The sequence below is a fragment of the Aphidius gifuensis genome, linkage group LG6 (genome assembly GCF_014905175.1).
Source record: "Aphidius gifuensis isolate YNYX2018 linkage group LG6, ASM1490517v1, whole genome shotgun sequence".
Classification (NCBI taxonomy): Eukaryota; Metazoa; Arthropoda; class Insecta; order Hymenoptera; family Braconidae; genus Aphidius; species Aphidius gifuensis.
The window spans coordinates 645,014-670,387 of record NC_057793.1 but is presented as its reverse complement, the minus strand read 5'-3'; the positions used below and the strand labels follow the sequence as shown (position 1 = coordinate 670,387).

The window sequence follows — 25,374 nt, the reverse complement described above, 5'->3', positions numbered from 1 at the left end:
TACCGTTCAATAAATGTAATACGACCGTTTAGCGGCGCGGCAAACTTGAACATTTGTATCCCGTCGTGATGAGATTCGACGTATTCAAAGTCACTCGTGTAATAATAACTTTAATAAACGAATGCTTAATAGCATAGTTGCGCAATCGAAGAAAAAAAAAAATAAAAAAAAACATCATCCAAAGGTATATTGATCTCATGATGATTCTCACGAGTCTTCATTCGCAATTCGACACTTGAAAATTAAAATAATCATTTCGAAGAATGATTAATAACTTTTTCGAAAAATAAATATATAAATAAATAAATTACATTTTTGTATCAACAAATATTTAAATAATTATCAAAGCAAATTAAAAATATAAAAAGCTCTTCTTTAGTTAGAAAAATTTCGAATGAAAATTGTATCAATGATTCGTTAACATGAATAGAAATTAAATGATGATATATTTTTTGACAAATTAAATATATACAGGACAATTGAAGAGAAAAATAATTAAAAATATTATAAAGAAAGTATATATGAAAAATAAAAAAAAATAAAAAATAGTATAAATATAGGCGGAGCGCCCCCAATAACGAGGCACCCCCTGTTGATGGAACTAATTCACCTGGATGACTCGTGAGCCAGTTGCCCCACGGGGGTCTGAAACAATGTGATCGAAAAATAACGAAGAATACCAACGTACCGTCGCTCAACCGATTGAGTATATACTTCATAAAGTTCTTACACTGTGGATTATTATTTTCATTCTCAAAAGAAATAAATATTTGCTGATTCATCCAGTCAGTATTACTGTCTTATAGAAATTCTGGATCCATCTTCCAACATGCCAGCATCTTTAATCTTCAGCTTTTTTTTTTAAACAATTGCACTCGGCAATTTTTCATGATGAGAAAATTATAAAATATTATTTAAGGTGTATAAAATTTGAAAGAAAATATTTATATTGACACGTTCAATTGTTGAAATGTATTATTTAAAAATAAATTTTTGTTGCGATACTTTCACATTGCCATGACTCTTCAGGTTTTTCAAGATCTTGGGAGAATGCTATGTCATTATGTTATTACAAATGTTGTTTATTATGAACCTGTAACAAATATTAATTCATGAAACTATCTGTCATGTTTATATATATTCTTTGGAAATTAAATTATTTATGTTTTTTTATGATATTGTGATTGAAGCTTGTTCATATATGAAATTTATACATACATGTTGATCACGAAAATATAAAAATATAAAGTAAAATCATCTTTATTTTTTTTTTATAATACACTTTAATTGCAAATCAAATTTAATTTGTTGATTGGACTTATTAAATTTTCATATTGATTAATTATTTATTGCTGATAATTTTAGTAATTTTATTCCAGAATTTTAATAGAAGATTTACAATTCAATTCCATCGAAATATTATGTATTACAGGTGATTATTAAGAATCCTCATAACTAGTTTAATTATTGAACATGTTTTTTTTTTATTTTTTAATAATATTAAAACATCGGAGAATTAAATCAGTTGGTAATTTAAAGCTCCATTCCATCATGATATTCTACTAATTCACGATCTCTTATGACTTTCTTCAACCACTTTGCTGAAAGTCGTGGTGTTCTTGTAAGATTTACGCTGTTAAAGTCTACCTTGACTAATCCAAACTTGTGTCTATGACATAAATAATTAATATATATATTTATAATGAAAATCATAGAGCACTGTTACTGATATGAACTCACTTATATCCACCAAGCCATTCATAACTATCCAGCAAACTCCAAACCATATATTTTTCAACTTTACATCCATCAACTTCTCGAGCCAAGATTACTTCTTTCATATGTAAATACAAATAATTTATTTTTCTAACATCATTTAACCCCTGATTGTTTGGACATCCATTTTCCAAAATATACACCAATGGATTATTGTACTCTTTTTTGATTTTATTCAAAAGTAACCTCAATCCTTCTGGAACAGTCTAAGGAAAAAAAAAAATTCAAGATTTATCTATAAAGGTTTTGGATAATTTGAAAATGTTAATACTCACGAAAATAAATGAATCATCTTCTTGCTCCCATGTTTCATTTAAAAATTCATCAATGTTAAAAAAGCCATTTGCTGTTGGCAGAGGATTTGGTATTAATTGACATAAATATGCTGTATAGTAGTTGAGACCCAAGTAATCTGAAGTATTCCTAAATATAACAGATGAAAAAAAAAAATCATCAAATTCAATACAAAATTGTTATGAGAATTTATTTTATATCGAATTATTAAAATTCATTCCTGATATATTGCACTTGTTCGGGAGTAAAAGATGGCACAAAATTTTTTGAATTATTTTGTGATTTGATGATTTCAGGCCAATCACCTTCCTTAGAAAATATTGGTTCGAACACCAATCCACAATCTCTATCAAATCCAATTGATTGACATTCTTGGTTTTGTGAATCTACAGGAATGTAACCCATGCAAGCATCTACAATACCAATTTCACCACTTTGAACAGCTCGAAATTCTTTATCATACATGTGGTAAACTCTGGCATGTGCCATCAACATTGTATATACACATTTAAATCTATCGTCTATAAATAAAATCACAATTAAATTATGAGTTTTTCGTTGTTCGAAATTTTGATTTTTAAATATTACCATCTGGGTTACTGATAATATATGTGCAGTATATCATTGGCTCGTTGATTGTTGTCCAAAATTTTACTTTTGAACCAAAATTTTTAAAAACGACTCTCGCATAATCCGCAAAATGATTAATCATTCGTTCATCTAACCAAGACTTGAAGCCATCGAAAACAACAGGATGATCCCAATGATAAATTGTTACGATCGGTTCCATTCCATTTGCTCGTATTTCATCAATAACATCATGATAAAAGTGTAATCCAGCTTGGCTAATATTGTCGATAGATCCAGTCGGCAAAATTCGTGTCCAGCTCAATGACATTTTAAAGTGGTTCAACTATGATGATTTAAAAAAAAAAAACAATTGTGACTTTCTATAATTTCATGTTTTAAACAATAATAATTCCTCACTTACACCAATGTCTTTTGCAATTTGAATATCTTCTTTATATTTGTGATAAAAATCACATGCCACCTTACCATTTTGTGTATCATTTGCTAAAAGTCTGTCATAATTACTTTCACCTTTATCTAAACACATAAAATTTTTACGTCATGAAGAAACTTTTTTTTTCAAATGACAAATGAATATTAAAATTTTTTCATTTATATTTTATAGGATTGATTATATTTACCGTCAATATTCCAAGCTCCTTCAGTCTGAAAAGATGAAATCCCAGCACCAATTGCGAAATTTTTAGGAATAATAATAGGTTTCGCTGTGCTAATATAAAATAAAATTTTGTAGTTAATTCTGTTGCTAATTAAAAAATAAAATAAAGCTTATACCATGCAAAATTGATGTCAAGTAACAGCATGTATGAACGAAAAATACTTGCGATTAATTTGACTCTCACTGCGGCCTTCATCTTGACAATAGATATTTAAATGAAATTGGTTTTTATTGCGTATTGATCAGTTGTCTGAAATATTTTTATACCAGTTGCCAATATGCCAAGAAGACAATATGCTTATAAAGAGGAATCAAACTGTGAAACAACTATCAAGGTGGCAACTACACTTTATCAGAGGTATTTTTTTTATTACCAAGGAAGTTGGCTTTATTGTTGCACATTCCAAAACATAAAACATTATCATTTTAATGTCTTTCATACCAATAATTATCGTTTTTCTATCAAGGTCAACATTTTACTGATATTTTTTCGATTTAACAAAATACAATTTTAAATTTTTTCACGAAATAAATTTTAAAACTCGTAAAAAAAAAAAAAAAAACAAATTCCAGTAAATTTTAATATTGCAAGTATGTTTTTTTCAAGTCATTAAAAAATATTGTCATCATTTTATAATATTTTTTTCATTTAAAAAATAGCTATTATATTATATTTGTCTTTAACTCGAGATTAAAAATTTCTATCTGTAATTAATATTTAATTTTATTAGTATATTGTTATTGTGAATAAAATCCTTCATAATAATTCCATAATATCCGTTTTAGATTTGACAACATAGCGAATGGTTAAAAAAAAATAATTATTCTATGCAAAAAAATATTATAATTCTGAGAATTATCTAGATGCTAACTTTACTTTAATTGAGGTATTTTTTTTTTATTATAGCCAAAACATAAAATATTTTTAATATCATTTCAATGTTGATTGTTGTTTAAACCAATAATTTACATTTTATTTTTTATTTTTCTATCGAGGTCAACATTTTACTGATATTTTATTTCCGATTTAACAAAATACAATTTTGAATTTTTTCACTAGTTGAACTTTAAGCTCGTAAAAAAAAAAAAAAAAAAAATCAAATGCCAGAAAGTTAGTATCGCAAGTATATTTTTTTTCGAGACAATAAAAAACATTATTATTTTTGGCTTCAAAATTATTGTTTATTTTTAATTTTTCCGTCAAGGCTAAAATTTAACTCATGAAAATTTAAATATACATTTCAAATGATGGAATAATTTTCTTTAAAAAAAATAATAATAAATTATATTACTTCTTTTCCATATAATAATTGAAAAATTAAAAATTCCTTCAAACAAATGTTTGAAAAAATTTAAAAAAATAAACAAAACATGAAAAAATAAAATTCAACTCTCAAAAACACAAAACATGAAAAGAGTAATAAATTTTATCTGATTAAAAACAATCAGGTATATATAAGAGCCAACTTGTATAAAGCAGTTGTTTTCATGTGGTGATCCATTACAAAGCAATGAATTCCAATGAAGCAGAGTCATCAAGTCATACAAAATAAAATAAATACAAGATTAAACATGAATTTAACTAGCAAATAAAGCTATTCTCTCAATTACTCAATCTGAAGAATCCATTATACAAAAATAATATAAAAATAGCATAAACAAGCAAAATAAAAAAAAATAAAAAAATCAAGAAACCGGAAACCAAATGTGAATTTCCACTGATATATGAATTAATCGTAGATTCGTCTCACGTAGTAAATGCTGCATTTAACAATCCACAATTGTCGTATTGCGTGTATAAAAATTTACCCTGCGTCCCTGCGTCCCTGCACTCTTGAAGGTAAACCGTTAGCAGTTAAATCTCTCATATCCTTTGACTTTGAAGGCAGAATGTCTTGGGTATATCAACAAGTGAAATCTAGACGCTGGCCAAGAGCTATTGGTCCCCAACATTTTGGTGGTGAAGCTGAAAGTTCTCCTCTTTTTTTTTTTTTTTCATTTTATTTTTTATTATTATTATTTCAAGACACTTTTTGTTGCAAGTACGTATATGCAAGTATAAAAATAAGCTTCTGTTGTCTTTCAATGTTGTTTTTTATCAATGTAACAGAGAATCTTTTAGAAGCGTCATGTTAAAACGCAAATCAAACGCGTAGGACGTTAAAATATGGGCAAGTTTCATTCTACTGTCTCGCTTGAAACACATCAACTCGAATGCTTTATTTTTTTTCTTTTTCAATTGAAGTAAGTGTCTTTAACTCCAGATATTCTAGTGGTGGATAAAACAGAGTCAACTTTGGCGGCTTGTTTTTTTATTTTTTATTTATTTTTATTTTTTTGTGGTTTGCAAACGTCAAGAATGTGGAAAACTTGGATGATTCGACGTGTGTTCTTCTTCGTGTCCAACAGCTCACCCTCATGATTTTTACTTGAAGGGTTTTGAGATATATACAAAAATCAAGACCATGAATATATAAAATAACAAAAGTTTTTACTTGAAAATAACAGCAAGCAAGCAAGCAAGCAACAGTAACATGAAACACGAAAAAATAAATAAAACAAATAAAAGTCAGAATAAAAGAATATGAAAAGAAACTAAAAAATAAAAAAATTATTTGAAATTTTATATTCTTTCTCAGTGTTATTCTATGTGGCAATTTTAAATGTTGTCTTTTTTTTATGTTTTGGGTAAAATAGTATCTTTGAGAATTGTTTTTTTTTTTACCTCCCTATGCTTTTTTGGTAGACAAGTTCTCAGAATGTTGAGTTGATTTTAAATGATAAGAGGCACTTGCATCATCACCAGTGATCTATAAATTCAACAATTTGTCTTTATTTTGTCACCAGATTACCACCAAGATGATCAAATTAATTTTCATTATTTATTTAAAACCTTAAATCTGCTTTAAAAATTACTTATCAATAAAATTTTAATGTCAAAGGAAAATAAATTTACTAAAAATTCGTTGGTCATAAAAAAAAATTAAAATTTAACAAAATAAAACTACCAATTAACAGAACAACACTTTTATAATTCAATCCATCATTTTTTCATGACATATCCTTCGAAAAAAAAAAATAGCAATCACAAATTAAAAATAAAAAAATAAAAAAAATCTGTAGACCTGTTTTCATAGCGAAGATTGCCAAAAGTTGTCTCATGCGAAAAATATATGGTATAGTTTTAAGGAGAGTCGGCAAAAGCCCTTTGTTCTGAAGATGACAAACGAAGAATTTTTAGTCAACAAAACGATAATCCAACTCATACATTGAACTTATGATGACATTCACATACTAGTGTACATTTATATGTATAATCCACATACCAACAACACATATTATAAAAATAAAAAAAATAAATAAACAAAAGAGTCCTCATGAAGTGTTTTATTAGGAGTTATAGAGAGAGAAACAAAAAAAAAAAAAAAGAAATATATTGTTGTGCACATTGCCGGCATGTTTTAAAACGACCACCGCGGATTGCATACAGAATCAAGGATGTATCTCAACTTGTTTATTTTATTACTCTCTCCCCACTCAATTTCAAATAATAAGGACCAATTAAACTTGTAAATAATAAAAAATAAAAATACATTCAATTGTTTAATAAATAAATTTAATTTATTGTCATTTGAATTGAAAAAAATTATTGAAATCAATTTTAAAAATAATTATAAATTTAACAAATTTATTTATATAAATTTTACCTTTTTTTTCTAATTTTAAATATTAATATTCTTAAAAATTTAAAATTTATTATTATTAATTAGTTATTTAAAAAATATATATTTTTTTGAATTTTAAATTTGTAATTTTGAGGATTTACAGATGAAAATATTCAGTTGATTTTGAGACAGTGATGACAACGCAATGAAGCTGATGATGATGATGATGAAAATTTAAAAATTATTTATCAAATTAAGTTGATTCCTGGAGACATTTTTATGCTCAGATATTCATCACTCATGCAATTGTCAGACAGACAGCGAGTGTTTTATTGCAAGTTAAGTTCTTGAGACATTGCCGGCGTGTTTTGTTGTCCACCACGGACCGCATACAAAATCAGTAAACATCAAATGGCTTCTGTTCTATACAACATGTACATACATCATGAATCTATATGCTACATAAATATATAATAATACCAACAATAATAAACAAAATGAAAAAATCAACAAGTAAACTGGTATAATACAATAAATCACAATTTTTCTTTAACTTTTTTTTGCTTGATCAGCAGCATCAACAGCAGCAGTTACCTTTTTTATTTTTTATATTTATTATACAACCTGATAATTCTTGATGATATTGATCTATCTTAACACGCACTGAATCCTGATCTTGCCCATCAACATCTTCCAAACAATATTTCTGACAACTGTTTTTATAAAGCTCTAATATTACTATTTAATTTTTACTTTTTTTTTGGATTGATAGATTAACAAACTTGTTGTTTAATAAAATCAATTATTTTTCATTTTAATTTGTTAGTTTTTATGTAATGATAAAATGTATTTGTGATTTTTTTTTAAAACTATAGTTGTTTTTTTTTTTTTATTTTTATCTGGAACATAAAATTTGTTCTGATTTTAATCTTTGTGTTATCTTAAATGTTTTTTGTATTTTTTTTTTTATTTTTTATGCTATTAAAATAAGTGTAATAATATTACCAAATAATACAGATTTATTTATTTATAAAATTGTTGAAATATTTTGAAGAAAAAAAATTAACATATTAAAATTTAATTCAAAATATTACAGATAAAAAAAATTTCAATTGTAAAAATAATTTTTAAATTAAAAAAGAAAATTAATTTAATTCAATTTATTTATATAATAATTATTTATTAAAAATTTAGACAATAAAATCAATAAAAAAATAGAAAAACTTGAAAAAAAATAAAAAAATATTTTTTTTATTTATTTGTTTATTTATTTATTTAAAAAAAATATTGTAAAATAATATTACACCAAGTAACTCAAAAATCATATAAATTTATATATCTAAAAGAAAAAGAAAAAAAAAAATTCAAGTTTGTGCATTTAGTATAACCATGTGTAGAATCATATCAAAAATATTCAAAAGAAATCTGTAAGTTAACATACATATACATGAAACAATGAGTTAAACGATTAAATATATATACAGCCAAACAGTATGAGAAAATAAAAAATATTAAAATAAATAAATAATATATAAAATTGAAATAAAATATAAGAGAATCACGATACCTGGTGTGGTGTGTGCACGAATGTTAAAACAAATATAGAAAAAAATAAAAAACAACAGCAACTGAAAGGTGCTTTTATACGATATCGCAAAAACCCTTTTTTCTTATTTCAATTCACAGTAAAAAAAGCATCACCAAGATTTTTTAAAGAAACGGCAAGTTGGTAACTTGCAACTGGAGAATGTCCCTCACGTATAGGACATCCAAATGGTCTTCATGGTGACCACGGGGCATTTAATGCATAAATATGTAAATAATGGACGGTCGCGGATATTTTTCATCGAGTTTCGCGGCTATTTATTTTATTTATTTTTATTTTTATTTTTTTCACCTAAGTTATGGTCCCTTGGCTTGGTACTTTGGTGGACCAGGTCCTTTTTTATTCTCATTCTTGGATTTATCAAGCATTACTTCCATCGCTTATGTAATTTTTTTTTTTTTGTAGAAATTTTGAATAATTATGAAAATTTAATTTAATCATATTTTTAATGGAGAAATAATTCTTGACAATTATTTTATGACATTAGCAACAAGTTGAAAATAAAAATTCAAAATTTAACAATTTTTTAAAGTCAAAAATCAAAATTGATAGACATTTTTTTTAGGATTTATTATTTAAAAAAAAATGTCAAATGTAAATTTAGTATTTTATTAGTATGTTTAATTAACACATTTTAAATTTTCAAATTAAAATTAAATTTTTAATTTATTGATAAAGCCGATGATAAAAATTTGAAAAACAATTTCAAATCAAAAAATTTGAAAATAATAAAAACATTTAAAAAAAAATTTTGAAAATTCAAACAAAGCCCAGTAATTTATTTTCTAACTAAATATATAGTCAATTCAATTTTTAAAAATTAAATAAATCACGATCAAATAAAAATTGTGTTAACATGAAAAATTTGTCAAGTATTAAATCGAAAAAAATCATAAATTCCATCGAATAATTTTGACAGACAAAAGTATGGATTTGACGATGTAAAAACTAAAATATTTTTATGTTTATTTTATTTTGTCAATAAATATGCATGCGATATTCAAAGTGCATATATAAAATTGTGACAAGAATAAATTGTTTGGGTGTTTCAACAAATGAAGGGACCACCGATTTATACCTCAGCAATGTTCTCACATGTCCAGTGCCTCTATCTGCTCTATACTCTCCGTCTCTTGCCATTTTTATTTATATTTTATATCATTTTTTTTTTTTAAATCCTTTTGCACACAAGACTGTCCCGATCCCTCCATTCGTTATAATATGTGTCTTCTTCTTTTTATACTACTTTTTATTTTATTATTATTATTTTTTTTTTGGCCCGTATCTTATGCAGCGGTGCGAAGCACGTGTTTTGCCAGTTCCTATTGTTTTCTGTATGATAAATGGTTCGCGGCATCTTTCGCGCACGGTCGCGGTTGCAACGGGTGCATCAAAAAAAAATTTAAAAAAATCTCCACATTCACCTATCGATATCCACAAAAGGTATACACAAAAATTCTTCCTATAAATATAAAAAAAACTTTTTCTAAAAATTATTATTCATTTTTTTTTTTTTTTTCAACTTTTTAAATAATTAATATGAAAAATAAAAAATCCAACTATAAATTTCAATTATATAAAAAAAAAAAAAAAAATTAAATTAAAAATTGAATTTATAATTATTTAAATTTAATTAAAAAGTCGTTAAAATTTCTTTTTTTAAATATTTTAATTATAATTTATATATTATACCCTGAAATTTTGAAAATCTTTTTTTTTTTTTTTTCGTCGATAATTTCTGTGTATTTCTAGCAAAAAATTCATGCAAATATATTTTTTTTTCGTTTTATTAATTTTTTAGTATATGCTTATATGTATTTGTAGGTATAGCACGTATAATACGCGACAGAAACAACAGGGGGTCAGTAAATACTCTGGGCACACATAAGCATAAACATATAAACACTTGAATATAATTTTGTAGCTTCTGAAATCCGTGGTTGATTCTCGTATGATAGTGTTGGAATACTCAGCAGGTAGTCTTAGCTACCACGTTGCTCTCAGTTTCAACTTGAAATAATACTTGTGTATATAAACCAATCTCTATGCGCATATAGATAGCTATTACCTTATACATTATCCTAAAGCTCTAGTGTTTTCGTGACAAGATATACCTATTAAATTCCTGCTATACAAATATACAACTATGATATATTTAAAAAGGCTTTTAAAAAACTTTTAAATTCAATATCATTTCATTTTTGAAATTTCAAATTTGTAAAATTTATTGTTTATAATTATTTAATGGCCTCAAAATTGAATTCTATTTTTAAAGAAAAATTGGAAAATTGAAAATTAACAACCCTCACAGCCCCTGTGAGGATGGACATGCTAAAAAAAAATTATTTAATGAAAAAAAAAATCAAAAATGTACTATGAAATTTCTCATAATATAATTGATTTTAAAATAAAAATATTTTTCTATAAATAATATATTAATATATCTAAAAAAAAATATAAATTTATTTTGTTATTAAAAAATAATATTTATTTTTATTTTATTTATTTATATTTATTTATTTTACAAAAAGAATTACAAACTGGCGAACCTTCAACCCCAAACGTTTAGCAATACCACTGGCATCTTCTCTCGATCATTTTTATCATTATTTGTAGATCTTTTTAAAAAGAAATATGACTGTGGATAATCGAAAAGTACAGTAGCATGAGAAAAGACTAATGGAAAAATAAAATTTCGTAGACAGTTTATAAAAGAATTGTATAAAACAAAATGAAAAATAAAAATAAAATTAAATAAATAAATAAACAATAAATATATTAAAAAAATCATTTGATTATTATTTCAGGGTGGTCTAATGACCTGTGAAAATTTTGAAAAATCGTATAGTGAGTAACAATTGAAGACCTTCAGCAAACTTTTTAAACACAATAAATTTGGTGGGGAATTAATTGCCATTCGGCGCTGTCCGGTCTGGCTTGGTTTCAGGTTTTTTTTTTTTTATTTTTTTTTCCTTTTAACTTGAGCAAAAAGTCTCTTGGGAGTTGGGACCACAAGCACCCAAGTCCTTCTATATCATTTTGTTTTTTAAATTTTTTTTTTTTCTGGTCAAGGAGGAGCACATACAAGAGCAACCCACTTGTCTCTTTTACTCTTTTATATACCTCATGAATTCTAGTGTCTTCTGCACCTCATCGAGGCCCTCCTGTAGCCACTGCTCTAACTGGTTGACATCCTACAAATAAAATCAGCTAAAGGAATGCTTACGACGACACGAGGGCTTGTGGGATATATATTCAATAGCTATTTTTACCCTTTTCTCTTTCCTCACTTTGTCTTGAATAAGGATGACAACATTTATCAGTTTATGTATTTTAAAAAAAGATTTAAAAATATATGTTTGTTGAGAAAAAAAAGAGGTAATATTGACTGCACGCTATATTCAATCGGACAGTTTAACTTTTAAGTTTCTTCATGATTTTTCACCAATGATTTATTTTTTTATTTACTTTCATTTTTACACTTATCAATAGAAATTATTTTTTTATTTTAACATGAACATTGCACTATGTTAAAAGTGTAAATAAATATAGAAAATTGTTTTTTTTTTTTCAAATCTAAATTAGAGTGACAAAAAAATATTCAAATAATTAACAAATTTTTTAATAATAAAGCATTGCAATTAAAAAATTAATTGATTATCAATGATAATTTATCATAATAATTTTCTTATAATTTTAGTATTTACTTCTCAATATCTCAATAATTTAATTTTTTTAAAAAAAAGAGTTGAGACTCGCAGACAAAAGGGCGTTCATAAGGGCGAAGATAAAAAAAAAAAAAAAAAGAAGATTGTTGTTTGACCATAGAGTTTGTCACCCATGGATATATACATAAAAAAAAAAAAAAAAAAAAAAACCATAGGTCAACTATATATGGTCCCCGGAAAGAACCCATGGGAAACAATGGCCTGAAAATTTTTTTATTTTATTTTTTATTTATCTTTCTTTGAATATTCATTATATATTTTATTAATATTTTTTATCCACTGAATAAAAATAAAAACAATTACTTAACAAATATAAAATATTAATTTTAATTTTCTTTTATTATTCAGGTCACATACAACTGAAATTATTTATCAAAACGAAAAAATTTTTATAATTAAAAATAAAAAAAACCACTATCCAACAAGTTGTTTATATTTTTCCTTTTCAATGTAAAAATATTTTTAAATTTATTGCGTTAAAATTTATGTACAAGGTTTAATTAAATAACTTTGAAATTTTTTTTTATCAAAATAATTTTCCGTAGCACTAAAAAAGCTGTTAGTCAATAAAGAAAAATATGAAAAAAAAATTGAAATGAAATTTTTAAACCTGTAGCATTGGCATCCGGCAGGTATAATATTCCAAAAAAAAAAAAAAAAACGATACATCTTTCCTTTTTGGCATATAGTAAGCAAAAAAATCCATCATAGCGGCAAATGTGGTGCCGACAGCCACTCGTTCTGGACACTAATACATAACCAATTATTATAAAATGTTCCAGATGCGAATCCCCAAGAGTCTGGCGATTCCCCTCGACAGTTTGTTTGTTCGCGGCTACGAGTGTCTCTTTCGTACCCTGGTCAAAAACATTTTACATATATTTCAAGACTCTCCACCTCAAATGGACTATTCTCTTATATATTTACGATTTATTTTAAATTTCAAAAAAATAAAATCAATTTAAGTCGTTTGTTGAATTTATTTTTTATTTATTCTTTTTATTGTGGTTTTATATTTTATTATTTTTATTTTTTTATAATACTGAATTTAGAATCTTTTGATTCACATTTATATGAACAAAAAAATTTATTTTATTTTATAAATTTAAATTTGTTTTTAAATTGGCAAATAATGTTTAAAATTTTTCAAAAATATATCCTATAAAACTCAGCTATATTGTATATATTGTTTAACAAATTTTTTTTATAATTTTTTTATTATATTATAAAATAAATTGACAATAAAAAAAATATAAAATTTACTGATAATTTGAAAAACAAATGATTTATATTGGAGCTTTTAAGAGTTGGTATATAAAATCGATACTTAAATCACTCTCGCAGCTAAGATTGATGTAAAGCCGTGTTTTACATTCAATTCAATTGGGTAAAAATAAATAAAAATAAAAATAAAAAAATGCTATCTGGTAGTTTTAGCATCGAGAGTTGCATTGTGTAACACTGTACAATTCTTTTTGACTACCGCTCTTCAAATTCAATTGCGGCATTTTATTTTTCATTTGAAATTTGATTATTTTTTATTTCAAAAAAAAGTACGCGGGCTTTTTTCTTTTTTTTTAATTTTATTTTGTCATGACCATTTGTGGGACACTCTGTTCTGAGAAGTAAAACAAAAATGAATAAATAAATAAAATAAATTTACAAACACCAATGTATATCTGACTCGTTAGACCATCGTTTAAACCAAATCGTGTCACACGAAATAGTCGTTGAAATATATTCAATGAATAAATGCTAAGTGATGATTCATCAATGACTTAATGACTTATTTTATTTGATTTAAAAATTATTAAAATAATCAAATTTTGAAATTATTCATCTGCCAATGTGGCCTATCAAAGTGTCATTTAATTTTATCTGGACAATTTTTCAATTTTCCTGAACATCATTAATTCATGGCTCCAAAAATACACTAAAAGAAGCTAATTTTGCATACATCAATTATTAATTATTTTACATTTTGCAAAGTGCATATTCAATTAAATTTTTTAACAAAAAAAAATACCTCAAATAAATTGGACAACCATTTGACAGTGCAGCTCTTGCAACTCGAAAAATTTCAACATTTTTCAAACACTTTTACAGAGTACTTTGCAAATATTTTTATCGAAAATTTGTTGGTATTTAAAAAAAAAATTAGAATCAAGATAAAGACAGTAATATGATTGTCAAGTATCTTGTCAACTTTTCAAAAATATGATCAATCAAAGTGGCATTAATATAACCATCAAAATAATTAAACAAAATCATGAAAAAAAATTAATAATTAACGACAATGAATAATAATTATAAAATAAATTTAAAAATTCGTAAATTGAATATAATTTTCAATTAAAAATAGATAAATAAATAATGAAAAAATTATACTTGCCTTTGCGGTATATTGTAATTTATTAGTTTTGTATTGATATTGACGGTATTTGACGCAAATTGCGAAGAATCGTTATCGCACACTTTGCCGTCACGTTTTCTTCTTTATTCGATCAGTCGGCAAAATTCAAGAGACTTTTGTATGTACTGTATATTTACATTACATACAGTATATAGGTATATTATATAGAAAAGACCGCACAGAATTCAAACTAAAGTGACATTCCGCTACTGTCACTCCTATTGGATCCATGAGTATTTTTCTGGATGCGGCAATACATATAATTCTCTTTAGACTTTAACTTTGTTGACGAGAGCATTCGATGCCGCCTGATCATTGCAGCTACTCTGTGGGAATAAACTTAATAGTTTGTGATACTTGCAAACACGTTTACTTGGTTTCTTAACTTTCAAAAATTTTACATTTTACGCATATAAATATTCAGCAAATTTACAATAAACAAGCTTCAATATCTTTTTTTTTTTTAATGAAATTGTAAATGGAAAATTTAAAATAATTAGATGTATTGTTTTGTCTAATTTGATGGAGGAAATTGTTCAGTAAAAGCATGTAAAAAATTACCAATTGATTGATCAGTTTTTCATTGAAAAAAAAAAAGGATAATTGCATCGACTAATGATGATTAAAATAATTAAATAACAAGTTAATTTTATGGAGAAAATATAGAGCATCATCTTTATTTTCCAGATTGAATATCTCTCCAATATAAGTAGGGACTTTAAAAAAATTGTAAAATCAAGTGTTAAAACTTAAATTTAAAATAATATTTTAAATAAATTACAATAGTATTTTGTTGAGAAAAAAAATAAATAAAAACGTAAATAGTTCCGCAATGATCCTCGAAGACAAGCGATGAGAGGAGCGGTAAAGTTTCACGTTTGTTCGAAAGAACGTAGCATGGCTAATTAGCGATTCTAAGAAATGAAAACACGACCGTACCGTGCGGTCGTCGTTTCGTTCGTGAGTGTTGTACATACGATAGGGTGGGCCCAATGTTGGGGTCCGAATACAAAACCCCTTTTACTCGCTTCTCTTGCCCCATCATCCAAAAAAATAAAAAATAAAAAATTCAACTACTTTTGCATGTACAAGTAAAAGAAAAAAAAAAAAATGATTTATTTCTTTCAAAATCAAATTACTCTATAAATAATAACAAAAAAAGTATTGAAACATTTAAAAAATTAATTGAAAATCATCAAGAAGAATAAAAAAAAAAAAAAACATTTTAATTATGAAAATTTATTTTACATTGGTTTCCTTTTTTTATCATGATAATTTAAAATTAGAAAAAATATAATAAACATTTAGTCATCTCGTTTGTTTGATAAAATAATTGTAATTATTTTTTTTTTTTTTAAAGTATTATCAGCGAGGACCATGTTCGACACGATGTGTTTTTGATACGACTCAACTGGCTACCTGGACAACCCAGCATCGTTAAAAAAAAAAAAAAATATTTATGAAAATTTATGTATCTAATTTCTTTATTTCAAATTTTATTAACGATAAATATATTGACTGAATTTTTTTGAATTTATATATACAACTGTTTAATGAAGATTTATTTTTTATGAGCTAGTGGGATTTTTTAAAAGCGATTTAACGAGCCAGTCTCACGGATTAATATATCCAGAAAAAAAAAAAAATATATTTCTTTTACACTGTTATTTCTTGTGAGTTAAAAAAAAAAAAATTTAATTTACTTTCAGTTGGATAACCACCAAGAAAAAAACCCATCAATCACGAATCAATTTGTGTAATAAAGTCGTAAATAGACAGAACAATAAACTCATGAAAGTATATAAATAAAATATTAAAAAAATAAATAAAATATTATATTTTCAATCAAATAAACAGTAATGATGAGCCAATTAAACACATCCAATATGTATTTTTCATTTTAAAACTACAAAAAAGAAAAGAAAAAAAAAAAAAAAACAGTAATCATTCAAACATAAATAAATGTGTTGTTGATTGATGAGGTCAATGAGCTTTAAGGAAAAAAAAATAATAATTTAGCTATTGTTTAAACTCGTTACAAAACATGCATACCAGTGTCTTAAATTATTTTAACAATGTACACATGAATGATCAAATAATATTTAATTAAATTGACACAAAATATAAAAATAAAAATATATGAAATTAAGAACATGCATTGATAAATTGCATCATCATGTGTATGTTTATCGATTGATGAACAAATAAGTAGGACAGTAAACAACGTCATGTGTCCCACTACATGTTTTACCATGTCCTGTATTGAATGAGACACTAACGAGGTGGTTGATGTTAATACACAAATGGTGTTAAACTATTCAGCATATTAAATAAATTTAACAATTGACATGAACAGTTCATCAATCCTCTTTCTCGTAGACAATTAATACTCACAAAAAAAAAATCACAAAGAGTTGATTCATCAGACCACCCACAATGTACATCCATCCACCAACATGTATCAACATCAAAAATTAAATAATTTCAATATTCCATGACTCTGTAAAAATTCATTTTAAATACATCATGTTTTTTTTTATTCATAAAAAAATTACACTTTACATGCTTTTAATTAATTTCATTTGTATAAAATTTATCAACAATGTTTACAGATGCTTTTTTAAAAATTAAAAGGCATTAATTGATGTTATTTTTAATAATATAATCCATGGCTAATTTAGCAGCAGCACTTTTAGCAAATGCATTAGTAACACCAAAACCATTAAAATACATTTGTTCTTCATCAATTGTCATTTCAAGTCTAATCATGTAAATATCATTATCCAATTTTTCTAAATAAGTATATTGTGGATTTAGCAATGGTTTTTCATTGATAAATCTAACTGATGGTACTGGTATATTTTTTTTAAATTTACAAATTTCATTTTTCATTAAACCATATAATATTTCCCATACAATATTTAAATTTTTACCACAATCAAGATAAATTGCGCCAATTATTGATTCAAATATATCACTGAGTATTTTTGGAACATTGATATGTTCACCAATATGTATATTATCATGTTGATAATTGATTGACAATAGATTATAATCAATGTTAAATGATTTATTAGCTTGAAAGTTATAAAATTCATCAATGGCTTCTTGAATAATTGATGAATCATGTAAAATTCCAAGATGTAAGCCATATTTAACTGTTAAACAAGCAAACATTATGTTATTGACAAGTGCTGATCTAAGATCAGTCATATCACCAGAACTTAAATCATCACAATGATCGAAAATATAAAGTGTTATTAAAAAATCAATAATAGCATCACCAATAAATTCGAGTCTTTGATAATCCATTGTGATATTATGACTGGTGCTTGATGAATGAGTCAATGCTTGTAACAAATAAACACAATCATTAAATTTATATCCAACAACATTTTCAATGAAATTCAATGATTTCAAATGATCAATTGGATCACCATTATTAATTCTTGAATTAGGTGACCTCCCTGATATAATATTTTCAATAATTTCATTGTGGTCAATTATTTCAAACCATTGAATCAATTTTTTAGCACCTTCTAATCCCATTGTTTGCAAATATGTACCAATTAATGCTTCAACACAATCAGCAATACACTTGTCTTTTGCAATTTTTTTACCCATTAAATTTTCTAATCCAGTTTTTTCATATGGATTTAATTTAACAGTACCATTTGTTATTTTATTAACATGTAATTTTTCTGTTTTTAATGTCATTTTACCATAAATTTGTTCTTCTTTTGGTATTTTTATTTCATTTAATATATTCATTGTAATATTATTATCAAATATTAGCTGTTTTAATTTTTTTGGTACACAAAATGATGGTATTACAAAATTATCATTTGTATTTATTACAAAAAATTTCATTCTACCTGGTATACCTTTTTTTTCTCCACATAATAATAATTTTTGATTACCAACTATTTTACTTTTATAAATTGATAATACACCTTCATTGTCATTGTTATATTTTTCAAATAAATAAATTGTTGTTATGTATTTTAGAAATGCATCACCAAGTGTTTCAATACGTTCTAAATTGAATAATGAATTTGCTTGCATTGTTGTTAATGCACACATAATGTCAACTGGACTTGGACCAATACGTTTATCAAATTTTATATTTAATGCATTTAATATTGGTGGTGTTAGCTCTTCTCTAACTGAGTAACCAGATTTATTTAATTTTGCAATTATTATGTCTTTATTGGAAAGTGATAGTTTTCCTCTTAACCCATGATAATCTGAATTTATCATGCATTTAAATATATTTTGTTTAAATTTATTTGAATCTGAATTTTTTCTTGCATTGTGTTTCTCTAATTTTGTAGCATTTTCATTGATTATAACTGATGAATAATTTATTGAGCTTGATAATTTTACTGGTGGCCATTTGGCAACTTCAAGCTGACCCAAACCAGTTTCTAAAATTATTTTTCTTCTCAAATCATCAGCAATTAAAATATCACTAATACGTTCTAGTATTATTGGCAGCTGCATGTTTCTCAATAGTAAAATATAATCATTAAAAAATTTCGAACAAGATAAACCATTTAAATTATCAAATTTCTTGTCGCCTAATTTATACTCATCAATAATATTCCAATTAATTTTCCAGCTACTATCAACTGGAACCACTAAAAAACTATTTTCTAAATGTTCTTTATCAAACATCATAAAACTTTTAATAATTTTTAATACATCATTAAATATAAACCAATGAAATTTAAATAAATTTTTAATTTCATTTGGATTAAGTGTTAATTTACAATTTATTTTAACATTAACCATAAATTCATGGTCTTTAATATCAATTGGAAACGATGGTAAAACTGGAAACTTTTTATTTGTTAAAATTGCATATCCAATTTTGTTTTTTATCAAATAATTATCATTTAGATTTGTGTCGATTGATTCAATCTCTAGAATATGTAAATAATTATTACAATATGGTACTGGATAAGCTGACCAGAGTGATTCTGGATAAATTGTTGAATGAACTTGTATGTTGTTTATGATATTCACCACTTTACTTGAATTATTATTTTCATGGTTCCATGCATAGCTTTTATTAATAGCTTTTTGTTTTACAGGTAAAAGTGTGTCATTCAACTCGCCAATTTTATGTAAAGTAATACATGCTTTCATTGCTGCTGAACGTTTTGCCAAAAGTACTGATGACATCAGGTCACCTTTGATAGTGTCTTGTAGCCTTGATGATTCTGGTAATTTTAATGACACATAAAAGTATTCTTTACCATCGACAATAACAGGGTGTAGCTTATAAGTTGGCAAGCATGATTGATCTTCTGATTCAATAATCAATGTATTGCAATATCTAGAAACCAATGACAATGATGCCACATCAGTTAATATTGATTTTTTACCTTCAACACTTGTTGCAATATATGGCTTAACTTCAGTTGCATATAATTTTTTAATAATATCCTCTGGCAATGGATCAGCACGTGCATCTGGATCACCACTAACATCACTCAATGATTGTTCAATTTCTTTCCACAGTGTATATGTTTCATATAATTTTGAATCATTTTTATCAACTAAAAATGTTACCTGACTTGATTTATGTCTTGCACGTCCTTTACTTTGAATATACGAACGATAATCTTGTGGTGCATCATAACGTACAATCAATGAACAATTTGGTATATCAACACCTTCATCAACAACATCAGTTGCAACTAGACAATTTATTTCACCATTACGAAAATTATTTAATACTTCTTTATTTTGACGACATATATTTTTAGAACCAGTGAAATTTTTTATTGTATCACCAGATGAACCAAGAACATAATCTGGTTTTATAAATTTAAATTCTTTAGATATAACACGTAAATTTTTTAATACACTGTATAATATATAAACAGTTGTTCGACGAGTTACAAATATAATACAACAAAAATTTTTTTTATCATCACATGCACTGTAATAATTATAAATTGTTGTAAATAGCTTGATAATTTTATCACTTGAAAATGTTTGAATTTTAATAAGACCATTTGTTCTTTTACTATTTATTATTGATGTAATTTTATTGTTAAGTTTTCTCAATTCATTGATCAATACTTGTAGCAATTTTTTGTATGATTCATCACATGAATTTTTTTTCATTGCATATATATTTGCCATTTGTGAAATGACTGCTTGATGGCCAGCAAATAGTCCCATGCTTTTAATACAATCATCAATATCTTCAAAGAGATTTATTAATTTTTTATTTCCTGGCTTTGCTTGAAACACTCTGCTTGATTTTAAGCTAAACTGACGACTTGATGATATTTTTTTTCTATTTAATTCTCGTCGAACAACTGCCATCATGTTGTTAATATCATTGTCAATTAAATTCACTGCATTGGTGGAGAAATTATCAAATTCAACATATGTTTCAGTAATATTTTTTTCATTGATAACATTTATATTACTCGTGTCAACTGTTATTACTTTTGCATTAAATGTTATTTCTAAATCATGAACAAATGAATTTATTTTTTCATTTTCAACATTTGAATTTAGTAGGGTTGCTGTTAAACCAACTACTTTTGGCTGTTGATGCTTTGGGCATGTCTCAAATAACTTCATTATTTCACGCATTGGATGAGATTTAACTGCATGATGACACTCGTCAAATATTATCAGGTTTATTTGACTCAGTGTGATGTAACTACGAGCAAGGATATCAAAAAATATTTGAGCTGTGAAAACTAGTACCTAAAAATAATAGAAACGAAAAAATATAATAAACAATTTTATAAATAAATTTAAACAATAATATTTTTAATTCAAAAAGTTAAAATTAATTACTTTAAATTTTTTTTTTTTTCTTTATCGAAACTTTTTTCTACTGTAAAATATTTTTTCTAAATATCAACAAATTATTTTTAATTGATTTATAAATTTTACTAGCTAGAATAATTATTCATTAAAATAAATAGCTACTAGATTTAATTAACAAATTAAAAATTATTTATAAAAAAAAAATTGTGAAACTTACTTGATTAATTTGAAATTGTTTTATCCAATGTTTTTCTTGCCAAGTATCTTTAGTGTTTTCACTACTGTAACCTTGACATTTTAAGCCAGAATGTTTATTTATGTAATTAGCCTGTTGAACGACCAATGGAACTGTATTAACAATAAATATTGTTTTTTTTCCTGCATTATTGTTAAGTTTACGAGCATCTTTGTTTAATTTTTTAATCATCAATACAGCAATAAATGTTTTTCCAGCTCCAGTTGGTAAATAAACTATTGAATTACTGTCAAGTGCTCGTTGACAGAGTTCAACTTGATAAGGTCTTGGTTTAATCTCAGCCATTTATCTAGTAACACAAAAAATATAATTAATATCAACTTGAAATTATGCTTTATTTTTTTCTTTTCACAAAACAAAAATTCTACTATATGGCAAACCTTTTAAAGGCAAACAACAAACACTTTAATAATTATTTTTTGTCATACTTATTGAGACACTTGTTAATAATAAATCAATAATTTACAAAACGAATTAATAACGTTGACTCTGTCAACATGTGGCTACACTGTAGGCTCAAAGAAAAATGTTTAAATGAGCATACAAAATATACTGTTTATGTATTTTGTTTAGATATACTCAGCATTGATAAAAGAAAATAAAATAAAAAAAACCACGTCGGCTGAGTGAGTCACCTTAAGATAAGTTTAACAATTAATGAAATACTAGGAAAAAATATTATATTATTTATATTCAATGTCATATTTATATTCAAAGAAAAATGATTTTATTGAATTATTAATTTCGTTTAAACAATTTTTTTTTAATCGAAATAAATAATTTTAAACAGCGAAATGTATGGAAAAAAAATAATAAAAATAAAATTTTTAAAAAAAAACATGGGGGTATATAATCGGGCATGAATTTTCTTTTTAAAAATGTTGTGTACATGGCAGACAATGGACACTTATCGAGCACAAGTGCGATAACTTTATACACAGTAAAAGTGAGGAGAGACGATAAAGAGAGTTTGAGAGAAAAAAAGATGTAAAAAAAATGTAAAAGAGGAAAGGGTATGGATTGCTAATAAAAATAAGAATAAAAGGTGGCAAAGAGGCAAATGTTTAAGAGGGAAAGAGGGAATCAAAAGCAGGAGGAGGCGTGGAAGATCACGACTTACCTATACAAAATACATCGACGGTAATCAAACTCGTAAATCCGAAACCCGGCCCGTGGCAGTCTCTTCTTTATTTTATTTAAAAAAAAAAAATTTTTTTAAAACTACTTTTTATTTATTTATATTTATTTTTTATTTTTTTATCATCTTTTTTTTTTGGCACGCCACTGGCCAATAAGTAATAACGATAAATCAGCTTGAAACAAAGATATGAATTTACTGTTTCACATAAAATCAATTCTTTTTTTTTTATTTAAAAATAAATTTCTAATTTATAAAAATTAATCAAGTAAAATGTAATAATAATTGTAAATTGTTTTAAATAATTTAATTAATTATTATCATTGGGAAAATTTTATATATATTAATTATTTTTTTTTATTGATTACCTGAATAAAAGAAATTTTTTTTTTTCGTTCACTTTACAATAGAAATTTCGAATTTATAAAAATTAGTCAAGCAAAATGTATTGTAGGAATTATAATTATTTAAAAATAATTTGTAAGAAATATTTAAAATAAGATTAGGAGCCGATATTAGTATATGACTATAATATTACAAATTCATGTGTTTTAAGACGCAATCAAACAATATTTTAATAACGAATATATAGAAATAAGTTATTTAATGAGCGTATCAATATTGCTTGAATAAATATATCACGACTATCTTGAATTATTATTGAGTCAACCGAATCACAATTTATTGATAATTAATATTTGTTGAAATACATGATCTAATTAAATTTATATCTAACAAATTTAATTATTCGAAATATAATTATTATCATTGGAAAAATTTTAAATTTCTTATATTAATTAATTTTTTTAAATTGATTAGCAACAAACTGAATAACAGAAATTTTTTTTTGTTCACTTTGTTAGAATATTTAGATTTAAATATTATATTTTAATTTATTATTTATTAATTAATTCAGCTTTATCTCAATATCAATTTAAATAGATCTCAATTTTATTTAGGTAGGTTTTAAATAATCAAACAATGTAGATGTAACTTATATACGTTTCTTTAAATGATCAAGGCTACGTGTAAACGATCATGTCAATGCAATGTCCAGACCAAGACTAAACTCTAAAGACTCATATCTTAATTCTTAAATATTGTTAAATGTATCAACCAAAATGTTCGTTACTAACCAATACTTTTATGACCCATTCTGACTTTACAAAAATTCCAAGAAAACATTCAGGGCCACACGTTTACTAGTTCATATTACAATCACACTATAGGCACATACAATCCCATCCAGAAATTCAACATAAATAAAATATAAAATAATCTTTTATTTTGTTTCACTATTACTCTCTTGAATAAATTAAAATTATTAAATAAATAATATCAAATTTCCAATACTAATTTATAAAAATTAATCAAGTAAAATGTAATAATGGTAAATTATTTAAAATCATTTAATTAATTATTATCATTGAGAAAATTTCAAATATATTAATTAATTTTTTTTAAATTGATTAGCAACAAATTTAATAAAAGAAATTTTTTTTTTTTCGTTTACTTTACAATATAAATTTCGATTTTTTAAAAATTAATCAAGCCAGATGTATTGTAGGAATTATTTTAAAATAAAAATAAATATTAGAATTTATACTTTACTTTTATATTATATTTCTGTGAATATTAATTTCATATTTTATAAATATCAAGAACAATTATTTAGGATTCATTATAAGGTGATCAAATAAATAATAAACGCAGTGATAGAATGTTTAGTTTTATCTTTAATGCAAAGCTAAGTATAAGGTGATCTGGTCAGAGCTATATGACGGTCAAAGTTAGACTAACGCTTTTACAAATATTATATTTCCTCTAAATTTCCTTTTTGCCTTTTTTTAATATCCTTGAGTATAAGGTGATCTGGTCAGAGCTATATGACGGTCAAAGTTAGACTAACGCTTTTACAAATATTATATTTCCTCTAAATTTCCTTTTTGCCTTTTTTTTTTTTAATATCCTTGAAAAAGTGAAATCTTCTAAAATATATTTACAAGGACATTGCAACATAAGTAAACACTTAAACGTAATAAAAATAAATATGTTCACCCTTATACCTGAGTTCCCAACATGCGTTTTACCTTTTACTTCGTTTTTACCATTACCCTCTTGTTTAAAGTCTACCGACAAGTAAAAACTAAATATGTTTTTCTAACAATAAAAATTATTATCATTCAAAAAATTTTAAATTTCATATGTTAATTAATTTTTTTTAATTGATTAGCAACAAATTGAATAACAGAATTTTTTTTTTCGTTTACTTTACAATATAAATTTCTAATTTATAAAAATTAATCAAGCTAAATGTAATAATGGTAAATTATTTAAAATAATTTAATTAATTATTATTATTAATTATTATTAAATTTTTTCTCGTTCACGTTTTTTTGTGTAAATAAATTTTCTTTATTGTTTTTTTTTTGTATGTAAAAGTTGATG

The 25,374-nt window shown here is 24.9% G+C and overlaps 1 protein-coding gene across 1 annotated transcript; it reads right to left on the bottom strand.

The window, feature by feature from the left end:
* Window positions 1–1,533: 1,533 nt before the first annotated feature.
* On the bottom strand, window positions 1,534–22,269 carry LOC122859638 (endoribonuclease Dicer-like). Its single transcript, XM_044163319.1, has 12 exons — window positions 22,169–22,269; window positions 21,750–22,077; window positions 20,770–21,466; window positions 19,509–20,574; window positions 17,373–19,415; window positions 3,282–3,370; window positions 3,062–3,177; window positions 2,659–2,983; window positions 2,402–2,591; window positions 2,052–2,199; window positions 1,741–1,982; window positions 1,534–1,669 (listed from the first exon to the last, which is right to left on the bottom strand). Exons 2-12 carry the CDS (start codon window positions 22,071–22,073, stop codon window positions 1,534–1,536), a joined length of 5,376 nt encoding a protein of 1,791 aa, XP_044019254.1. The 5' UTR covers window positions 22,074–22,077; window positions 22,169–22,269.
* Between the last annotated feature and the right edge of the window lie 3,105 nt (window positions 22,270–25,374).